Source organism: Mustela lutreola, chromosome 6 (assembly GCF_030435805.1).
Source record: "Mustela lutreola isolate mMusLut2 chromosome 6, mMusLut2.pri, whole genome shotgun sequence".
Lineage (NCBI taxonomy): Eukaryota > Metazoa > Chordata > Mammalia > Carnivora > Mustelidae > Mustela > Mustela lutreola.
In genome coordinates this window covers 101,897,446-101,921,886 of record NC_081295.1, presented here as the reverse complement: position 1 = coordinate 101,921,886, position 24,441 = coordinate 101,897,446, and the positions used below count along the sequence as shown (strand labels likewise).

Sequence of the window (24,441 nt, the reverse complement as noted above, 5' to 3'; positions counted from 1 at the left end):
GTTGGAGGGACTCTGCTGCTTTATACATCACAAGATCCAGGTGTGTTAGATAATCTTTGCAAGCAGAATTTTACTTTGATTTCTACACATATTAATATGGAGCCTCTTTTAGCCATAACTATTCTCTCTCAAAAAGAAACAAATGAAGTTAATGAAAACCTGCCCTTATGTAGAAAAACATGTGACAAATTATCTCTCTTCTGGCTCTTTGTGTTCTTTTATGTAGACTGATTTTTTCACGTAGTGGTGGTCCTCTACGTTTTTCTTCTCTGTGTTACTGGTTGGGGGCGGAGGGGGTACAGAGAATGCTTTCTCCTCTGTGAGTCTCTTTTTAAATAGTCATTTTTAAAATAATTGAGGAGAAACTGCAATGGATGCTAGAAAGTTCCAGAAAAACTGTAGCATGAGTAACCATATAAATGTCTGCTAAATGATCTTGAACTGTTTTCTAAATGATCTCTGAGAGATCATTTAAACTTTAGAAATTCTCTTATTCAGTGCTCCCCTGAAGGAACGAAATAATATCCTGCATCTAATTACTTCTTCAACCCTCAGAAACAAAGTTCCCATAAAGAGAAACTGCCACAGGAAGCATGCAACCAGAATTAAACACAAACAAATAGAATTAGTGATAACGTCCTCTTTTAGATGATGATTTAAATAAGGATGGAAGATGTTTAATCTGAATTCATCTTGAGGAAACCCACAAATGTCCCCATTGATAAGTTGTCTAGGTCTAGAGAAGGTCAACCTAATGATAACAGAAATCGCTGAGAGTAACTGAGCACCAGGAACTCTGCATAATCTTGAGTAATTATTAATGCATTCCTAAAAGTAGATTATTATAAACCCTATTTATAGATGATCAAGCAGACATTAAAAGTTAAAATATCCATGTCTACATCTAACAAGTCAGAATTGCTCTGTCTGGCTGCAGAGCTCATCTTTTCCCATTCTGATGTAGGGTTTCCATTTATAAACTTCAACACAATGTGTTATGGAAGACAGCAAATTTTTAAGTATGTGCCTAGTTACATGAAATAATAATCATACTAAAGGGCATTGAGAAATCCAGCCTGGGAAGCTGTCCATCTAGAAAGGTCTTCCCCTGCCATCTCAGGAAGAGCTCAACAATCCAACTGTGTAAAGCGTGTGTGTGCACACATGCGCACGCACACACACACACACACACACACACACTTCACTTTTATTCCACTATTTTATTTTATTTTATTTTTTTTTTTTTTAAAGATTTTTTATTTATTTGTTAGAGAGAGAGAGAGATACAGAGTGCAAGCACAGGCAGACAGAGTGGCAGGCTAGAGGCAGAGGGAGAAGCAGGCTCCCTGCCGAGCAAGGAGCCCGATGTGGGACTCGATCCCAGGACGCTGGGATCATGACCTGAGCCGAAGGCAGCTGCTTAACCAACTGAGCCACCCAGGCGTCCCTATTCCACTATTTTAAATGAATTTTAAAATAATCTTTGATACAAAAATACATCTTGGAAGAGGTCTTGCCACAATCATGAATTGGAGATATCTTGTAAATGATGGACCTTGAAACCTGCCCTTTCTTAAACTGTGTTTGTGACTAGGATTGATTTTTAAGAAAAGGGAAACATGCTGTATACATTAAAAGAAGAATAGAGGATATTGTGAATAATGAATAAATTTGCAAATTTAAATGAGATGGATAAATACCTTGAAAAACAAAGATTACCAAAACTGACACTAAGGATTACCAAAATTGGCACTATGATCCCAAACCTTGTTAAACAAAAACTCCAGGCCCAGATAGGTTCATTAATGAATTCAGTCAAATAGTACAAAATAAATAATATCGATCTTATGCAGACTCTTTCTGAAATTCAAAGAAACAATAATACTTTCTGAATAATTTTATAATACTACAGATATCCTAATAATCAAAGACATAACAACAAAAGAAAACACAAAGATGAAAAATTCCTTAAAATATATTATCAAATCAATTAGCAATATGCAAAAAGGATAATAAAATTCACTCAATAAATCAACTTGATTTATTCCAGCAATTCAGTGTTGATTTAACATTCAAAAATTAATCAATGTATCATATTAACAGAATAAGAGACAAAAATATGACCATCTCAATAAATAAAGGAGAAGCATTTCAAAAATTCAACCCTTTTCCATGATAAAAATTTCAGTAAACTAGTAACATGAGGAAACTTTACCTACCTGGTAAAGGGCATCTATAAAAAAGTCTTCAACTATCATCCTACCTAATGGGAAAAGATGAACACTTTCTTTTAAGACTGAGTAAAAAACAACAAAGTCTTTTCTCAACATTAAAATATGAGTTTCTACTCAACATTAGCCAGTACAAGAAGAACAGAAAAATAGATAAAAGGTACATAGATTTATTTTATTGGGGAGACATTATTGCTTACAAAGTAAATCCTAAGGAATTTCTAAAACTCTACTAGAACTAATCCCTGAATTTAGAAATATGCAGGACCCCCAATCAAGAGACAATCCCTTGTATTTCTGTGATAAAATGATTTATGACATATGTTTCATGATTCAGATGACGAAAATATATTTCCCAGATATATCTGGTCTTCATCTATAGTTCCTGAACATGCTTTGAAAACATAAAAGGTGAAATGGATGTCCTATTAATGAAAGTAACTTAAGATCAGGAACTAGTTGCCAGGAGGACCAACCATTAAAGGATGGTAACTTTCAGTCCCACTCCATGACCACTTGGAAGAAGAAAGGAGCTGGAGTTGAATCAGCTAACAGCCAAAGACTTAGTCAATCATTATATAATGAAACCTCTTTAAAAATCCACAGTGACATGGGTTTCAGAGAGTCTCTAAGTTGGTGAACATATGGAGATGAGTAATGAATGGCATACTTAGAGAGGACATGGAATCTCCTTGACCTGTGTATCTCTTTATCTGGCTGTTGATTCATAACCTTTAACAAATCCTTTAACAAACTCATATCATCAAATTTTGAGATTTACAGTAAAGTCATATACATAATATTTATGTACATATATGGAATTTTGTGTATCTTGGAAAAAAGAAGAGGCTCAGTCTGATAAATACAATTCTGGAAATCAACTCATTAAAAAAATGCTTGGAAAATACGTCACCTAAAAAAATTCTGTGCAGTTATGAAGGAACCAGTAAGAAGTCACTTAACAGCCAAGGAAGGGAGTATGAATATTCAAAGCAAAGAGAAGAAGAAAGACAGATACAAGGGCTATGGGAAAATAGTATTTAAATAGTGAAACTGTGAATGACATTATTCAATGCTAGCAAGTGACTAAGCAAGAAATCCCTAGGAAAACTTTTTTTGGAAATCATTGATGAGTTTAAGTAGGAACTGTTTCAATGTAGTGATAGGATTTGAGTAAGAATGAAGTGGGTTGAGAAATCAGTGAGGGTGGCAGGTGGTGAGAAAAGGAGCCAACAAAGGGAAATGCCATGAATTTTAGCTAGGAGGAGGAGGAAGAGCCAAGAATTAAGTTAGTAACTGGAAGAGTCTGAGAGTTAGGAAGATGTTTTTTCTTAGTACTTAAAAGTTCCTACTCCAGGAGGACAGATCTTCTTTATCTTTCTTCTAGTCTTTAGCTCATTACCTATTTTACCATAATAGAGTACAACTGATACTTGGAAGGTGCTATCTTATATGAAGTGATAATCTCTATCTTTCTCTGTCTGGCAGGAAAAATGGGACTTTTTTCTAATTCCTTATACTACCATTTGAGAATGATGGAGCTCTAAGACCCAGTGACTTTTTTTTTTTTTTTTTTTTCTGTTCAACTCTATGACCTCTTGACTTTTTTTTTTTTTTTTTTAAACCCTGGCAAGCCCTTTTAGAATTTAGATGAGCCTGCTTAGTCCACAAGATGAAGATCATAACTGTTTTATCTGTCCCATCTTTTGACTTCATTGTCAAAATAGAAAGATCTACTTTAAGGTTCTATAGACAACCCTTATGGACTACAATGGACTACTACTGCCATCCATGATCTGCTCACCCAATCCCCAAACTCAAGGCTCTTGTCCTTTGTCCATCCCCAGAATGTGTTGACTCTTAACATTACTCCATCACACAATCAGCTCTTCTTTGTAGAAACTGGTTTCCCTTTTCCTTCCTGGAATCCAACAAATGGTTTTTAGTGATTAGATCCTCTCATGCTTCTGTATTTCTATGGACCTTAAAATCTTTAATTATAATCAGCCTTTGGACAGTTCCCCTTATATATTCTCATTGCATCAACAAGTCGATGGTGTTTACCCTGTTTTCCTTCCCCCGAGTTTGAGTAGGAGAATTTTGTAAAAGAATCGCCTCCATCTTTAATGTTTTTCTTATTTTAAAATGCCCACCGTTTTTTGTTCTCTTTAAAAAAAAAAAAAGATTTATTGAGATATATTTATATGTCATTAATTCACCTTTTAAGGGATACAGTTAAGTAATTTTAGTGTATTAACAAAGTTAATCACAGTTATCACACTATCACTGCCTAATTCCAGAATATTTTCATCACCTGGAAATTAGACTCCAAATCTATAATCAGTCACTTCCCATTACTCCATCCTACTATCCTCTGTAACTACAAATCTTTCTGGTTCTAGCCTATTCTCTACATTTCATGTGAACAGAATCATAAAATACCTGGTCTTTCGTGTCTATTTTTACTTAAGAATAATTTCAAGATTCATCCATGTTGTAGTATGTATCAATAGTTCATTACTTTTTATAGGTAAATAATATTCCATTGTGTGCATATACTACATTCATTTATCCATTAATGGACATTAATGGATAGCCACTTTTTGGCTACTATGTATAATGTTGTTGTGAACAATAATGTGTAAGTTTTTACGTGGACACATTTTCAGTTCTCTTGGGTATGTACCTAATGATTAAACTGGTAGGTCACATGGTAATCCTTAAAGATTTTGAGGAACAGCCAAACCATTTTCCAAAGTAGCAGCATCATTTTCTACACATTTTCTTCACATTTTTTCCATTTTCCAGCCATATAATGATAGTACTAATTTCTTCACATTCTCAACACATTAGAGAACTAATTTCTCCACATTCTCTCTTCACATTTCTCCACATTCTCACCAACCGTATAACGAGAGTACTAATTTCTCCACTTTCTCACAAAGATAAGTAATTATTATTATTATTATTTTTTTTTATTTGTCAGAGAGAGCGAGAGAGAGTGAGCACAGGCAGACAGAATGTCAGGCAGAGGCAGAGGGAGAAGCAGGCTCCCCACGGAGCAGAGAGTCCAATGTGGGGCTCGATCCCAGGACCCTGGGACCATGACCTGAGCCAAAGGCAGAGGCTTTAACCCACTGAGCCACCCAGGCGCCCCTTGAGGAATTTTTCTATTTTGACAATATTAGGTCTTCCAATCCATGAACATGAAATGTCATTTCATTTATGTAGTCCTTCTTTAATTTTTAAATGATGCTATGTGATTGTATATGTTATATATTTCTTCTATTAGACTTATTGCTAAATGTTTTACGCTTTTTAGAGATGTTTGAAATGGAACTCTTTTGTTAATTACATCTCTGGATTGTTCTTTGATAGTTTATAGAAATGAAATTAATTTTTATCTATCGATCTATTATTTTCAAAACTGGCTGAACTTGTTTTTAATTTTTTTGTGTGTGGATTCTTTAGGATTTCCTATAAACAGTATCATATAATCTACAAATAGAGTTAGTTTACTTTTTTAGTTGTCAATCTTGATGCATTTTGTTATTATTCTTAATATTATTTCTTCAATAACTGAGCTGGATAGTATCTAGCTCTATTCAATTTTAAACAGAACTGATAAGATCAAACATCCCTATCTTGTTCCTGATACTAGCAGGGGAATATTCAATCTTTCACTATTAAATATGATGTTAGCTGTGGGGTTTTGTAGATTTTATTATCAAATTAAAGATGTCTCTTTTATGCCTATTTGGTTAAGTGCTTTTATCTTGAAAGGGTGTTGTATTTTGTCAAATGCTTTAGCTGCATTTATTGAGATGATCATGTCATGTGGGTTTTGTCTTTTCTCTTTTAATATTGTATGACTCTTTTTGATTTTCATATGTTAAACCCACATTGCATTGGTGAGCTAAATCACACTTGGCCATCATGTATAACCTTTTTTTACATATTGGGTTTGTTAGCATTTTGTTGAGTATACTACCCTATATTCATAAGTGTATTAGTTTATAGTTTTCTCTTGATATCTTTGTCTAGGTTTAATAGTAGCATACTACTATCACTTATGGAATGAGGTAAGGAATATTCCCTCCTATTCTGTTTTTTCAAGGAGTTTGTGAAGGTTTGGTGTCAATTATCCTTTAAATATTTGGTAAAATTCAACAGTGAAGACAGTTGTGCTTTTTCTTTGGGAAATTTCTTTATTACTAATTTAACCTCTTCATTTATAATAGGTCTATTCAAATTTTCTAATTCTCCTTTAGACAGTTTCAGTAGTTTGTGACTTTCTACACATTTGTCCATTTGCTCTATGCTATCTACTTTGTTGGTGTACAGTTATTCATAGTATTCGCTTACTCTTTCTATTTCTGTAATATCTGTGGTGTTGTCTCTCTTTTACTTCTGATTTTAGTGATCTGAATCTTTTCTCTTTTTTCTTGTAATTATCTGTTATCTTTTAAAAGAACCAATTTTCAGTTTCACTGACTTTTGTCTACTGATTTTTTAAAAAGAATTATTTATTAATTTTAGAGGGAGTGTGTGCAAGAATGTAGGAGCGGCAAGAGAGAGCGAGAGAGAGACGCTGACTCCCCACTGAGCTTAGAGCCTGATATGAGGCTCAATCTCACAAGCCTGAGATTACAGACTGCGCCAAAACCAAGAGTTTGGGATGCCTGGGTGGCTCAGTGGGTTAAAGCCACTGCCTTCAGCTCAGGTCATGATGCCGGGTTCCTGGATTGTGCCCTGCATCGGTCTCTCTGCTCTGTGGGGAGCCTGCTTCCTCTTCTCTCTCTGCCTGCCTCTCTGTGATCTCTGTCTGTCAAATAAATAAATAAATAAATAAAATCTTTAAAAACAAACAAACAAACCAAGAATTAAGTCTCTTAATTGCCTGAGCCAGCCAGGCACCCTGCCAAAATTTTATTTTTAAGTAATCTCTACACCCAACATGGGGCCCAAACTCACAACCCAGAGATCAAGAGTTGTGTGCTCCACAGACTAAGCCAGCCAGACACCCTGACACTCACAGTTTTGGTAAACTTTCTTTTAATATTACTATAGCCACTTCAGCTTTCTTTTGTTAGTGTTTGCATAGTAAACATTTTTCCCTACTACTTTACATTTAATCAATTTGTGTCTTTGAATATGAGATACGTCTTTTGTAGATAACATAGAATTAGACATTTTATTTTTGTTTGATCTATTCTGCCAATCTCTGGAGTGCTTAATTAATTTATATTTAATTATTGAATTGGATTATTTAATCATTAATTTGATTATTAAAAAGGAATAATTTACATCTGTCATTTTACTTTGTTTTATATATATTATGTCTATTTTGTTCCTCTATTCCCCCATTGCTGCTTTATTTTGTGTTAAATAAGTATTTTTTAAAGAGATTTTATTTATTTATTTGACAGAGAGATCACAAGTGGGCAGAGAGGCAGGCAGAGAGAGGGCAGAGCAGAGAGCCTGATGCAGCTGGATCCCAGGACTGTGGGATCATGACCTGAGCTGAAAGCAGAGGCTTACCCCACTGAGCCACCCTGGTGCCCCAAATAAGTATTTTCTAGTATACCATTTTTATGTTCTTTTTTTTTCTTTCACTATAGTTTCTTAAGTATTTTCTTGGTGGTTGCCCTGAGAGTTACAATTACCAGCCTAAATAATATTTGGATTAATGGTAATTTGATTTTAATAGCATATAAAATTTTTGCTCCAAATTAGCTTCATTCCCATCTCCTTCCTTTGTATCACATCTTTACATTATAAACTGAATCTTTACAGTTTTATAATTCTTGTTTTATGCTGTTATCTCTTAAGTCAAATGGGAGAACAAAAGTATTACAAAGAAAAATACATTTATACTCTCTTTCATATTTACCTAGGTAGTTACTTTTACTAGTGTTCTTTATTTCTCTGTGTGAACTTGAGTTACCAGCTTTTGTTTCTGCCTCTGCAATTCCAGTTTGCTGTCTATTCCCTCACACTAGACTGACTTGTCATCACCTACCATTAATTATTTTAAGTTTTCTCAGAAGAATGTTGAAGAATAAAGAACAGTAGAAAAGACTGTGAGAAAAATTGGGACAGGAAAAGTTTTCAAATTTATACTCCCTAGTAAGTTGAAATTTAGTTCAGACTCAAATATCAGTTATGGTTTATGGTTCATCCCCAGTTCCTCCAATAGTACAGACAATAGTAGGTGCTTACCAAATGTTTTTGGAATGAGTTAACTTGAGTTCATATGATGATTAAAATTTAAATCCTGAATTATCTGAGGTCCAGAACTGGAAAGAATATTGTTATAGTCACATAAACTAAAATTAAGTGGGTCTAAAAAAGAAGACTTTTAGAGAAGAGTCTGTAGAATTTCCAGACTGACTAAATTCCCTGAGTCACATTGTCAAAAAAGAATTTAAGTAATAATTGTAGCAAAGCACTGGTTAAGTCTTTTAATAAAGCTGAAAGTTCTTGAGAAAGTCAGACAAGGTCATACACTTTGCTCACTAATAATCTTACACTTACAATTTCAAAGTATATAACAGATTCCATGCATCTGTAATTTTAAGCAAATAGGATAGGCCCTCCATTTGATGGCTCACTTGATTTAGCCAATGGCACACATAAGGCTTTGTAACTCTGTTTATAGACATTAACAGTTGGAAATTGAGAGTTGCTCAAGCAGAATTCTACATAATCACCCATTTGGGGTTAATTTACTTTATAGTGGCTGCTAAAGCGAGCTCAGCTGAACTTGTCATTTTCCATTCCAATCTGTTTTGTAAATGTTTTTAGTTTTACAGCCCAAGCATTTTACTGCAAATCTTTTGGATCATATGGTTTATGCTAACCAGAACAATTCATCAAAAGAATATGGGTTATTTCTAAACCTGCAGTACAATTTTGAACTTTCTTTAGAGTTTGAGACATGAAGAACTATAAGCTTAAATAATGGAGAAATAAACTGGGCAGAGTTTAGCAGTTACCTATTCAACATTTTTTTGGAATACTTTCTTAGTGCAAGACACCATGTTAAGTGTTGGGGATTCAATGATGAACAAGACAGATTTAGGTACCTCGAAAGAGTTTTAAAGTTATGTCAACCTGTACATAAATGAATAAACAAATAAAAACTTCTATTATATGTAGTATACTCTTATTAGTAAAAAATATGGAAGTAGGGAATGATCTTAACACTGAACATTCCTGGTCAAAATCGCAAACTCAATCTAAAACATCTTCATTCCTCTACGCTCATTCAATGATTTTCTCTTTCAAGAAATTTTTCAAATTCCAATTTTTCTATGAATAGTTCGCTGAGTAACTGGGAAATGGATTTCCCGATGTTCTCTTCTATAAAAGTGTTCCCAGAACTTTCTCTTACTTTTCTACTCACTTTTTTCTTATAAAGTATTTATTGAGCAACTGGTATGTTCTAAGCATATACAAATTGGAGGGGTAAAAGATGAAGAAGGGTAGAGTGTACTGTCTTCAGCTTTAGAGTAGAGCAGATAGACAAATACAAAAGGTTATTATAATGTTACTGAAAAGTACTATGAAAATGGAGCACCTGAGTGGCTCAGTCAGTTAAGTGTTTAACTCTTGATTTAAGCTCTGCTCATGATCTCAGGGTTATGAGACTGAGCCCCATGTTAAGCTCCATGATTGACAAGGAGTCTGCTTGAGATTTTCTCTTTCCCTTTCCCTCTGTTCCTTCCTCCTTTTGCACTCTCTCCCTCTCTTTCAATAAATAAATAAAATCTTTTAAAGAAGTTCTATGAAAGAGATCTATTTAAGAAAGTAGTCACATACATGGATTCAACACATACTTGTTATTTTAGATCTATCGGCAGAATTAGTTGAAAGAACCAATAACAGCATATATTGTTAAGGTATTTTAGTCAATGAGCACTTTCTCTGCTCTAGGCATTTGAATTAATTCATCAAATAAGTGTAATAATTCTATGAGATATCTACCTCTACCCTACTTTAAAATAATAAAAGAAAGGCAGAGAAATTTAAGAAATTGACAAAATTCATGCATCTATTAAGTTGTAGAGTCAGGATATAAACTCATGCAATCTGGACCTTGAGTCTGTGTTTCTGACTTCTTTGAACTATATCATTTGTGATTATTCACTTCTCAGCATGCAAGAAGATTCCTATTGCTCTATGACTTGTAGCATCTTTCTTTGAGGGAAGGATTCTTTCCTTCGCCATGGTCAGGCTTAACCACATGGCTTGTTTTGGTCAAAGAAGTATGAAGAGACTTAACATTATAGCAGTTCAAAGCAAAGATCCAAGAGATGTTGTATATTTCTTCCCACGTCCTTGCCTTTTCCCTCAGTCACAGAATGGCACATCCCAGAGAATACTGTTCCCTTAGCCTGAGTTCTGAAATAAGACAGTAAGTAGAGCACAGCCACAGCCTGTCCTCACTACTGACATGGAACATGAGTGAGACACACTATTGGGGCAAGCCACATGCATTGTTTTTGTTGTTTTTTAAGAGCAGAATAGGGGCGCCTGGGTGGCTCAGTGGGTTAAGCCGCTGCCTTCGGCTCAGGTCATGATCTCGGGGTCCTGGGATCAAGTCCCACATCGGGCTCTCTGCTCGGCGGGGAGCCTGCTTCCTCCTCTCTCTCTCTCTCTCTCTCTCTGCCTACTTGTGATCTCTCTCTGTCAAATAAATAAATAAAATCTTAAAAAAAAAATAAGAGCAGAATAACCTAGCAAAAGCTGACTAGTATAATAAAACTTACCAAGAAGTAAGTGCGATAGTAACAAACACCCTAAAATATGTGATATCGTGGCCAGAGGAACAGCATTGAAGAAACTATCATTGGGAAAATATAACTCGTGTTCTACAGTAGCACACATTTGTTACCTTCGTTGAGAAGACTGGGGGTTAGAATGATAGTAACTATTGGTACTGACTGCATTTTAAAGGTTATAAAAATAATTGTTGCTTTGTAAAAATAAAGGAATAGAAACAATTCGGAATGATAAGATATACAAAGTTGAAAAATGCGACTATTGCCCATATTCAACCAGTAAAAGATACCTTGAAAATTGCTTTGACTAAGAAAGGTTGAAGGAGACCCAAATTAAGACTCTTCCTCAAACAAAGACCAGATAAAAGTTTAGTGAATGAAACAAGATGGGATTGGGAGGGAGACAAACTAGAAGTGACTCTTAATCTCACAAAACAAACTGAGGGTTGCTGGGGGGAGGGGGTTTGGGAGAAGGGGGTGGGATTATGGACATTGGGGAGGGTATGTGCTGTGAAGTGTGTAAACCTGGTGATTCACAGACCTGTACCCCTGGGGATAAAAATATATGTTTATAAAAAATAAAAAATTAAAAAAAAAGGTTAGTGAAGTCTTTTTAATGAATTGAGGTGTCCCAGTAAATTCCATCAGTTGGGTAAAATATATCAGAACAAACAGATTAAGGGCATGGCTTTCCATGAGCCTGATAAGCTCTAAGTACTGGCAGTAAGTGTAGAGAAAGAGAGAGATACATCTCCAAGATATGTGGCATTTTAAGATACAATTTGTAAGTCCAAGAGGATGAGTTATATTCTTTGTCTAAACTTGGTGATTTACTTGCACTCATCAATGTTCAGCTTAAATGTTTCCTGCTTGCAATTAGGTACTCCTCTGCCACACCTCCCTCTGATCCCCAGCTTATATTTATTAAGATGATTTTCACTCTGCATCTGACTCTTTCCCTCCTCCAGTCTATGAATTCATCAGTGAATTTGACAGGAGCTTTTAGCTTTTTATCAGATACACATACAGAAGAAATACGATAAATATTTGATAAATGAATAACAGAGAATGAATATACTTGCTGATGTAGCAAGGTTATCTAACAAACTACAATACTCCCAAATCAGCATGATAAACTGTTTCTAAAAGTCGAAATTCTGCCTGATTCTCTACTGTGCTAAAAAAAAAAAAAAAAAAAAAAAATCAGATCTTTGGAGCTGGAGACTTAACATGTAATAAAAGTACATAAATACATAATAAAAGTACATAAATTACATAAAAATACATAAATCTGATATAAAAGACAACATTCTTTACATACAGTCTCAGGAAATGTTAAAGAAATTTTTGTTATTTCTCATACAAAGTAAAGTTTATAATATTAGTCCTAGACAAAAATCAAGTCAATTAATCACAGAACAATACAATTTAAAGTCATTTAGGCAGTTCATAAATACACTCCTTAAATATCACCCTAAAAAAATGCCGAGACATATTTCCATGACTTGGGCCTCATTATTTTAGAGGAATACACAATTCTTTGGTATTCATGTTATGTTCGTTCTGTCTATTCTTAAATTTTATTTATTTTTTAAACATGTATTTGTTTATTTTAGAGAGAGAATGTGTTGGAGGAGCAGAGGGAGCGAATCTTCAAGCAGACTCTCCACTGAGCACGGAGCAGATGACATCAGGACCCTGAGATCATGACCTGAGCCAAAATTAAGAGCCAGCCACCCAACCAACTGGGCCACCCAGGCACCCCTCTTAAGTTTTATTTTTAAGTGCATCTGATAGAAAACGCAAGGAAATTATTTGAAAATACATACCTGGCGACACCAGAGTTTACGAAATATTTGCAAGTAGGCCAACACCATAAGACACAGTGGTGCCATGTATGTCACCAGAAAGAAACAAATATGATACATCTTGGGGTAAATTTCACCTGGAATGAAAGCCAAAACAACAAAATCTTGTTTTATAATTCACAGATTTTTTTTTAAAGTTATGTCTGTCCATGTTTTGCCTTAAAGTACACATTTAACTCATGATTCTATGATTTGATATATGATATGTATGATTTCACTGGCATATTATACACAAACACACACACGCAAATACTGTAATATCATATTAACTGCTTACACTTAGTATACACATGTACACTAAATGTGAAGTCTTAACTTTATTTAATGTACTCAGAGAAGAATAACAATTAGCCATTTCTTAATTTGTGCTAACATAGACTATCCAAAGTCAAGATTTCATTTATCAAAAAAAATTTTTCTGTCTGATTATCTCTGGCTAATTACTAAAAACTAATTTGGATTGCGCTACACTTGAAATTGCAATAAGAAACAAGATAATCTAACCTAATTGTTAATGCTTTTGGGAAAAGAATGTAAACTGAGTTGATTTCCTTATTAGAATATAAGTTTCTTGAGAAATGGGAAGCTATTCCCAGTTGTACCTCCATATACAATTGTGGAAAATTTTTGGAAAAATAAACACAGTGAACACTTAATGGTTCTTTTTGTTGATTACTATAACAATATAAAATTTCTCTTTCAGTATGTTGTGTGTATACATATGTATGTATGCATGTACTTTTAATAAAAAATGTTATTTTTAGGGTTTTTTAAAGTTAATTTTTCAACAATTATGGTGTTGTTTTTTTTTTTAAATATTGATCTTATTTACTTAGTCATAAGCACCTTAGGATTGTAGTGATTTCTTATCATTAAGTCTATGTACACAGGTGACACATATCATAGATTAGTTATTTATTCAAGAGTCAATCATTCAATTAAGTAATAACATTGTGACTTAATATAAATTTTTTGGCTTTTTAAAATTTATTTGTTACTGACTTTTAATTATTTTTATTCATTATTTTAAATATTTTATTTTTAAGTAACCTCTACCCCCAATATGGGGCTCAGATTCACAACCCTGAGATCAAGAGTCACATGCTCCACTGACTGAGCCAGTCAGGTCCTCCTACTGACATTTTAAATGTTTTCAAGGATATTTTTCCTATACTAGTATTTGAATATATCACAGTGATCCAGCTACTTTTACTTAAGTGCAAAACAGGAAACAGAATAAATCCTACATGTTTTTCATGGATATTAAAGGCCATACTTTGATATCATTCCAATTGCTAACAAAAGAAAATCTTTTTTTTTTTTTCCTACTTCTAAGAATTAAGCAACCGAATTTGACTTTGATGTTGGCAATTAGGTTAGTTCCATACGATTACTGAGATACCATGCTATCAGCTCCATGCATTTTATTTTTTTCACTGCTTCAGAAAGGGCATATAGAACCATGAAGACTCAGATATGTGATCAAATGTGCTAAGGGCATATAGAGTCAGGATTAACCAATAATAACTGTGAAGATGACCACAGTAATCGCTAAGTTTATCGGTATATTTTAAGTATATCTATGAGTTGAATATCATCCAAAGTCTTGAGTTCATAACCTTATCCTACTTAGTTAAGTTTAGTTGAGTTGGTTGATTTTAACATTTTCCTTAGTGTTCCTTCTAAAACCCTGTCTTCTTTATCTGGTCAATATTTGTCTTCACTGTTATCTCCAGAGAGGCCAGCAGGGTGCCTGTGCTAGCTGGGTGGTCTAAGAGATGGATTTGGGGCATCAGTTTTAGCTCCTCTGTTGCCCAAGTGGCCCACACCTAGCTCTTCAGTTGCTAACTTCCTTTCAAGTTTATCCTGTAAAACAGGCCAGTGACAAAAAAAAGCAATAGAATCTAAGCAGCCTGAAGAGAGGGATGACAGCCTTCCCTTCAAGGGCTGCAGCCTGAGCAGCCTTCCATAAACCCATTTCCAAGGAGCTGGGGGATGACCTCAGCACTTCCCAGACACCTGAGAGGCCTTCGTTTTGAAGAAGGTGTCCCATGACATCCCCACATAAAAATACAGCTTTGAAGCCGACATACCTGTGAAGCCCTGATGTCACTACCTCAGACTAAACTGAGAGAGTAGAGGGGGATAGGTTTGGTAGGTTTGAGAGGCCATACTCTTCTTTTTTTAATTGTAGCTATGGATACTTTTCACTGTGGTAACAGTTTGGGTTTTGAACAGCTGGGAGAGAAAGCTCATTCTGCTGTCAGTATATTTATAAACAGTCGGTAAAATATGTAATTGGCTGGCAAATGTGTATTATGATAATGAGCACGCACACAGAAAAGTTGATCAAGTGAAATTACACTTGCAGGCTGGGATTGAATGTTTTAATAAAGAGATAATTGGGGAAACACGATAGTCTTAACATTCTTCATTTCATGCTTACAGTCTAAGCTAATTGAAAAACCAGAAATGTCCCTGGAATTTTAAATTATATGTTTTGAAGCGATCTTTGCAGTCTCTCTGCACTTGATGAACAACGTCCTGAATATATTTAAGACATTTATATATAACCTAGAATGTAGTGACAGGAAATTTGTTCCACTTAAGCATTCATACTATAAAACCACATTTTAAAGACTGACAATCATTCAAAGTTGGTGTTTCTACTCAACTGATAAATAGACACAATCTAATAAATTCTTGCATGTATATCAAACAAATAAATAAGGAGAAAATGTGGATCTTTATTTAGTCACCGACGTCAGAGAGTAAAGAATAATATCGTATATTAATAAGACAAGAATTAATCTCAGAGAAGTTAGGTCCATTTTGAAAAAACTTGTTAATCTCATTATCCAAAAAACCACAAACATTTTCTCTTTCATGTTACATACATTAGGGACTCAATGGCTGAGTAAATTAACTTCTTAAATATTCAATATAAACTGTCTTTTCAAAGTTTAAAGATCCATTAAAGTTTACCTAAATCTTTAATATATTTTAATATCTTCTCTCTAATAAATATTTTCCATATATTTCAAAATCTTATTATATACCAGATGCTATAGTTAGTTTGACTATAAAAAAGGGCTCCGTTATTATTTCTTTCAGACCACTGAAGAACAATTCAGCAGTAAGCTCCAAGAAGAGAGATTATGAATTCTGGTGTCTAGAAAAATGTTTGGCTAACAGCGTATCATTAAACATTGGATGACTGGTAAGACAATTATATATTTAGTGCAAAAACAAAGTTACTTTCCTTCCAATAGGAACTATTCTGTAAAACTATGCATTTGTAAATCAAGTAATCAAAAAACTGTGGCTATAATTCTGGAATAATTTTAATATTTTGGAAGTAAGAATTAATGTAACACATACCAAGACGTACTTTAAAGATCATTAAAATAAATATTAACACATTTATTTGTTTTTGAGTTATCAAGTGTGTCTGCTGGAACTTAGGGTTTGTGGTATTTTTTTTTTTAATAAGCCGTAGGGAATAATAAACATAATGAGTTGCAGAAATAATTTATTGATAAAATATAAAATATTTCTGGTAATATTTTCAGTAAAACTAAGAAAGAGTTCTTAGTTATTTTGTACCACGAGCAAGATAGCATTTGCAAGGCTTTCCTAAAAGTATTTTGATGGATATGGATCAAATGACCACATTATTCATTGACTACATCCATGCTGGAATATATTGGCTCTAGGACAATTACGATATAACCATCTGCTTCTATAACTGTGTTACTGATTTAACTTAGGATAAAAATAAGAAATATAATTCATGAATTAATCTCAAATAGAACATATTTCACAACAAATTTTTTAAAGTTGGGCTAAATGTTTTTGACTGGAAAGCTGTTTGAACTCTGAGAGCCAACACTGTAAAAGGTAATTTCCTATGGACTTTTTAGGTTGTGACTATCACACACATGTCCAAATTTAAACGTTTTAAACTGATTGTGAACTTCTAAATAGTCTATATTAACAAAGTTTATACTATGTATAATGACCAAAATGGAAAGAAACTGGTTTAATTCTTTCATATTCTTCTTTGAAAACATTAAGTGATTAACAACTTCTTTTAATATTCAAAAAGTTAATTTCATAAATTTCATTGTTTGATTTCGTGGATGATAAACTCAATTTTGTATTGCTTAATTTAAGCCTTTATGATCATGTTAAGTAATTGTGGGCTAATATAAAATCATTTTCAAATAGTTTTCCTCAATAACTTCTGAAGGCTGAGTTTAGATTTTTGAATACTCAACAGTAGGTGCTCCGGGGTGGCTCACTAAGTTAAGTGACAAACACCTGTTTGAGTCCCCTATCCAGCTCTGTGCTCAGCACGAAGCTGTTTGAGATTCTCTCTTCTCCCTCTGCCCCCGCCCCTGCTTGTGCTCTCTCTCTCTGTCACTAAATAAATAGAATACATAAAATTTTTAACAAACAAACAGACAAATAAATACTCAATAGTAGTCATTGTTACAGCTAGATAATAAAATGCTAAACATTGAAATGTTTTAGATATTTATATTTTTGCTCAAAGTAATTAGAAAATGATATGGTTATTGATTTAATCAGAATGACTGACAGGATTCCTTAGCTCTGCAATCATTTTTGGTAATGAAGGTGAATGCTAGAAGAAGAAAAGAAGGAAGGAAGGAAGGAAGGAAGGAAGGAAGGAAGGAAGGGAGGAAGGAAGGAAGGGAGGAAGGAAAGAAAGAAAGAAAGAAAGAAAGAAAGAAAGAAAGAAAGAAAAGGGAGGGAGGGAGGAAAGAAGGAAAAAAGCAAGAAAACAAACAAAAAACAAAAGGTTATAGAATCAGTCCACAAACTTATCAACTAATTACCAAAATATTTCAGAGAAAATACTACTGATACAGGTTAAATCATAGGTGGATGTTTTAATCTATCATTTTCATAAACTTCAAGGATGCAACTTTTGAGTTGGAAGCTTAATTTTAAATATACTTCTTTGCTTCATAATCTGTAAATAATTTATGGCTCAATTTCATCATTAATTAACGAACACGTTTTGATCAAGAGATCTTTAGGCTGCTTTCCAGACAGAACTCATTGTATAAGAATTGCGTAAGACATGTCACAATTGGTCCCCAAACAACCTTCTTTCCAAACACAGTTCATTAGGCTGCATATCCCTACATGAAAGAAATTAGAGGTTTGGATCCTCTTTTCTTCTTTAAGGGATAGTGCTCATCATTTGGGTTTTCTTGCTTCCTGGACACCCTTTCCTTTGTTCCCCTCTGGAGAACTTCTCCTCATCCTTAATTCTTTGCTGAAATGTTAGCAGCTTCTTTGTAAACTTTTGTTCACATGGCCAGGACTGAGTTTGTTCTCACATTTGTGTTCCTAGCACTTTGTACACCAGTATATTAAAATACGAATCACACCATAAATATTTGTTTATTTGCCTCTTAGCCTCACTACATGGAATGTGTTCCCCTAGGCAGAATCTATTTCTTTCCAGGTTGGCATAATTCCTGGCATATCCTAAGTGCTCAAGATGTTATTTGAACATTAAATAAATGGGACTTAAGACTCTTAAGAAATACTCTTACCATTTTGGAATTTTCCATTTGTTTTGTTTTTTGTTTTTTCCTACACCGCTAAATGGGGAAAAGATGAAGAAGATCCAGAGAAAATACAGCAAGTGAATTGCTAATTCGTTTTTGGGATAAGAGACAGTAAACTGTGACATTTTAGTTAATGTAAGACTTGGGATAATATATGAAAAATAATCCCGGGCTCATTTAAATTTTACCTTGTTGTCGTCAAAGCATATGCCTTATTTTTCAATTCGTGCTTTTTTGTTTTTCATTGTTTCAAATCAAAGTATCAATGTAGGAGTTCATATAAATTCAAAGAGTCAAAAATACCAGATCTATAATCAATGGGGCATACAGCTTTTGTTAATACATTTTTAAATAAGCATAAATGTGCATCTGGCAAATAAAAATTATTTCCTAATGTCTAAATTCTCTATGATCCATTGATATATACTTATCCAGATGAAGACATATAATTTTCCTCAAATTTAATGTAATAATTTTATAACTAGTTCATGATATACTCAAATGCAGGATTAGTTGATTTCCTGTCATTCTTTGCTGTGTCCAGGTTTGTGCCATTATTAGGCATTGAAAGAAGTGTTTCCACTGTAACAGAAAAACCTCAAAGGCTGTCATTGAGAGTTTTGAACCAAAGGAACATAATACCTCCAAACTTTTGCTTGTTTAAATTTAATTATCATATATAAATATTCATAAGTAATATAATTCTTAAATCAGAAAACAATTATGTCAGTGATATAACTTATCATCTTAGTATGTTACAAATAAATATATCATATGGAGATCATCTGACTCAGAGAAGAGCACAGGTCCACATACTCAACTCCAGTCAGGTTCCCAGGCAAGACATGGGTTTAAAATGAAAATTCCCAGTTATATCTGAAGTCCATTAAGGAACTTGACACTCTTCCTATCTTGTAAATGTTAATTATTCCAGAATACATATTTGGATCATATAAAGGAGCTTTTGTTTTGTTTTAGAGAATTTAAGAAAAGCTGACATAATCAAATCTGAGTTATAGGAAAAATCCTTCCTTTCATTCCCTATTTGAAAAATATGAAAACCAGCTAACTACATAGTATTTCCAAAGGACCGAGTAGGCAGACTTAATCTGTGAAACTGTTGCTTTTCATGCTTCTGCAAAACGATATTAACAGGTGTCAATAAAATGCACAAGGCCAGCTTTATAATGGCCATGCAAATAATACTTTTAGTTGCACTCTTGTCCGCTTATGGACCATAATATACTCACCACCCCAGCGCTCATCACACACTGTAAAGAGAGTGGTTTTATTGGCTAAGCCGGGAAGCATGGTGCTGCACTCCATGACGATGGCCTGAGGAATCATTATAATGCAGGAGACGATCCAGATGATGACAATGCTGTTCCTGGCCCTCTTGGCTGTGCTCTTAAACATCAAAGGATGACAGATTGCATACCATCGATCCAAGGCAATGCAGCTCAGTGTAAGGACAGACACTGACACGGACACAGTCTAGAGAGGAAAAGAACACAGAACAAGAGAAGCCCTTGGTGTTAAATGGATCATTCTTAATGGACTTATTGTAGTAGAGAAAGGGTCACACAGATAATCAGGTTCAAAGTTGTGAGAAAATATTTCATAGAAGGATTTTTAATAAATAATAATATTAAAAATATATTAGGTAAACAGCTTTCTTATTAAATATGGTAAAGGTGCTATGAAAACATTGCAATCATTTTATGCTAAATGTGTTATATGACATGTCTTGCTTTTAAAATATCATATAGAAATTTGATTGCAGTGCATTTAATTAGCATTTTTTAAAAATTATGGATACCTCAGTCTATATTTTCAAATAACAAACGTTAATTGTACATTGGTTCATTTCCAGCATGTTGTACCCACAGGCAAGTATTATGTTAGAAGCAAATTCTCTACGGATCTCCTCACCAGAGTTTGCTTATTGTTGGTGTAAACAACTCTCCTCTAAAACTCAAACAGGTTCATCTAGTCCAGATTTCCATAATTAACGCCTTCATAAGTGGTACTTTAACTTGGAGCTTTAAGAAAATAGTAAAGACAACATGTTAAGCATGCCTATACCCACATGATCAGTTGATGTAAATATATGTAATATATACTCTTAAATGGATGAACCACTGATTCCAGTATCACTCTCAAAATCCCATCTCTAAAAAGAAACCTCATTCCCTTTTCTTTTCTCTCAGTACTTAAAATAAGTATTACGTGATATAGTACAGTTATTTTCATTTAATTAATTGTCTGTCTTCTCTATTGGAACAAAGTTCTGTGGCAGGAAGGACTGCTACTGTTTTTGTTTATTTTCACAAACTTGTCTCCATACCTACTTGCACAATGTTTGATGGGCTTAATTTTTTTTTTTTTTTTTTTTACTTAAGGAATAGTTATAAGCCTCATTCTAAAGTAATAAATGTGGTCTGGTCCTCTTTCTCATATTTCTGGTTCTATTCTAGTTGTATTGATCCCACCCTGTGTGGAAGGTAAGCCATCTTTATTTCTTTTTTTTTAATTTTTTTTATTTTTTTTATTTTTTTAAATTTTTTATTTTTTATAAACATATATTTTTTATATACATATATTTTTATCCCCAGGTCTGTGAATCACCAGGTTTACACACTTCACAGCACTCACCAAATCACATACCCTCCCCAATGTCCATAATCCCACCCCCTTCTCCCCAACCCCCTCCCCCCGGCAACCCTCAGTTTGTTTTGTGAGATTAAGAGTCACTTATGGTTTGTCTCCCTCGCCATCTTTATTTCTTACCTCAGGACCTTCTTTGTGGACGCATTGACTTTCCGTGCATATGACTGAAAAGGATCTAAGAGCCTGGGCAGTACAGGAGAAAAGTCTAATAGTTGGCTAATTAGTTGACTAATAGTCATGGATATAGTCAGGATGACCAATTTGTTTTACATCTCCCACCATCGAGTTGTGCAGTGTTGGATTACCCATTTTACTGTTTTGGTTTTTTTTTTTTTTTTTTTAGATTTATTTATTTATTTGAGAGAGAGAGAAAGAGCACACATGTGCGTGCAACAGGAAGGAGGCAGAGGAAGAGAATCTCAAGCAGACTCCCCGCTGAGCCCAGAGCCTGACATGGGGTTCAATCTTATAACCCATGAGATCATGACCTGAACAGAAATCACGAGTTGGGTACTTAAGCGACTGAGCTACCGCGGCACCCCACCCATTTTATAGTTGTAAGCCAAAAGCACATGTGTTGCTATTTTTTCTGTTAAGTTAGTGAAACTTACAGGATACAGTTCTTGTTACTCTGATTCTTTTATTCTTTCTGGAAAAGGCAGTATAGTTGAAATCAATTCTGCAACCAGGTTTCCTGAGTATGAATCCAATCTCACTTGATAAATATATGATCTTGGCCAAGTTCCTTAGCCTCCCTATACTATAGTTTTCTCAAAAACTGGATGATAATAGTGCCCAACCGTGGAATTACAGGGAGAGTCAGATGATATGTGAAATGCCTAGCCCTGGTCTGTCCCATAAATGCTTTGTAAGTGGTAGTTATTACTTATTATGATTATGGCAATGATTATCGTGATTATACTATTAGTTTTCTCTTCCATTCTCAAGCTTAGCAGTCTAGCTTTTAATTGGAACAGGCTGCTTTTTAGTGAGGAGAAAAAAATGACAGAAATTATAAGTAAAAGCCTAAACTAGACTACATTATTGAAGGTTTAATTGCATTTTAAATGTAACTTTAAAGGCTGAACTCTATCAGAGAAAGTTTAGATTGGTTGATGACTCCTGAGAATTATTTGGTCCACGGTAGAGCTAATTCGAGTGTCCTTCTCAAACCAACCACTTTTTTTCCCTTGCAAATATGTCAAGCACCCAGGGGCCCCAATACTATTGGTAACTTGGGAATAGAACCCATGGTACTTTAGATCTGCACAGCTGACCTTTCCTAATTTCTGGGCCAGGGCTATACTTATCCAATTTAGCTATCAGAAGGGTAAAATGCTCAATAAAGCTTAGTGATTTATCATTCATGAATTCTAATCAACATAAGTTAATGGGATAGAAATAGCATGGCTCAAGTTAAAAAATAATTTCTAGTATTTTCCTTTACTATTAAATAGCAATAATTAATTTAAAAATAGTTCACTGGAAAGACTGCCATCCAGTCAACCAAGGAACAGTTATCTGTTACATGAGAGAATATGCTGTTAATCTAACAGTAGGATCCATTGAATGGACCCTTGGCAATTGATGATTTAATATTCACTGTTTGACTACTGTATTTGCTGGTGCATAATACATACTAACATCCAATTAATGACATTTTCTTGGTAGGGTATATAAAGTTGCATCTTATCCCGAGTGATTACAAATGAGTTTCTTACGTCTTTCACTCCTGGGAATGTACTTCTGTGTGCCTTTTTCACTTAGAATTTGATATTAGCTTAAATCAACCAGGTACCAAATCATTTGAGAATGAATCCAGTCTATGGTATGAATGTTATAAATTAGGTGGGATAAGATGATGTGAATGTCTGCTATAGGCACTTGACCTTTTACCCTACTATGGGCACCCTGTGGTCAGGGAATGCTGGAGACTTGTTCCAGTAAATGATGAGTCTGTTCTATGCTAGCATATAGCTATGACAAAAGATCTAAATGCACAAAGATCTATGGCAAGTAGAAATGGAAATTCAGGGGCACCTGGCTGACTCAGTCAGTATAGCATGAGACTCTTGATCCTGGGTTGTGAGTTTGAGCCCCACATTGGGTATAGAGATTACATTAAAATTTTTTAAAACTAAAGAAAAAGAGAAAGAGAGGGAGGAAGAAAGAAAAAAGGAAAAGAAACAAGTTTTGTTATATCATAGATCTGGACAGAGGGACTGATAGACTGGAAGGTGGGTAAGTGTTACTGAGAGTGAAGGAGCCCTATTCTACCACCTATCACCCACCATCTCCATCTCAGGTGGCCTTTTGTTCTTCTTTTCCTGACATTGCCTATACAGAGCTTCTTCTGCAGTTGAAAAAAAAAAAGTCACTCTAAAAAATACCAACTGCTCCCATAAGTGTGAGAAGAAAAATGAAACATGTCTTAATTTTCTAAGAAATTTATGTTAATTATTTGATACATAGCCCAGTTAACGTTAATAGTCTTAGATTTAAGGAGTTACTAAAGATACAAAAGCGTCGTTTGAATTATTCAGCAAAGCTTTATTACATGTGTGAGATTTTTAAGATTTTTGAGCATTTTGAGAAGTGTTATTATATATCAGTCATAAACCTAAAGGTTTCTTTATATTGTATTTAGAAGAAAAAGGACATATAGGTCATAGAAAATTAATACATGTCCTAAGAATATCAAACATAACTGAATAACCTTAAAATCTGGCTGGATAAACACTTTTGTGATATGTTTTTAAACATTCAGTGGGACATAAATTTCATATCAGGGACTGATATGAAACTGAAACATCAGTTTCAGAATATCACAACTAAGGGAAAACAACTATTCAAATTTGAATGAACAGCTTATTGTCCATTGATACTATTCATTCCATTTGGGGAAATTCTATGGAAAATGGGCAATAAATGTTGAGAGAATTTGAAGATACTAGTTTAACTAGGGCACCCAGTTTTTTGTGCATATATAATTTTTCATCAAGAAGTAATGCTGAATGAGGTAATGAATGGATCTAGTCTATTTTCACTTGACTTACATCTTGTGGTTACTCTGTAGTTTTCCTTGGCCTATGGAGGAGAGATTCAGTTGAGGTCTTGACTAGACAGGACACTATCTATAGAGAAGCTAACAAAATCTCTCAGGAAAAGAAGATATTTCATCACAGTAGGACTTGTTAATAAGTTGTGCTAAATGAAATAGTACTATCAATAATTTTAAGAGTGACCCATGTCTTGCATCACTCTCTGGATACACACTACA

At 34.2% G+C, this 24,441-nt stretch overlaps 1 protein-coding gene across 1 annotated transcript in view; it reads right to left on the bottom strand.

Moving 5' to 3' along the window:
• HCRTR2 (hypocretin receptor 2) overlaps window positions 1-24,441 on the bottom strand; it is a 109,237-nt gene that overhangs the window by 9,552 nt on the left and 75,244 nt on the right. Inside the window, exons 3-4 of the mRNA XM_059178285.1 lie at window positions 19,742-19,985; window positions 12,847-12,962 (exon numbers count right to left, since the gene is read on the bottom strand). Coding sequence (XP_059034268.1) covers window positions 12,847-12,962; window positions 19,742-19,985 — 360 coding nt within the window. The remainder of the gene's footprint in view (window positions 1-12,846; window positions 12,963-19,741; window positions 19,986-24,441) is intronic.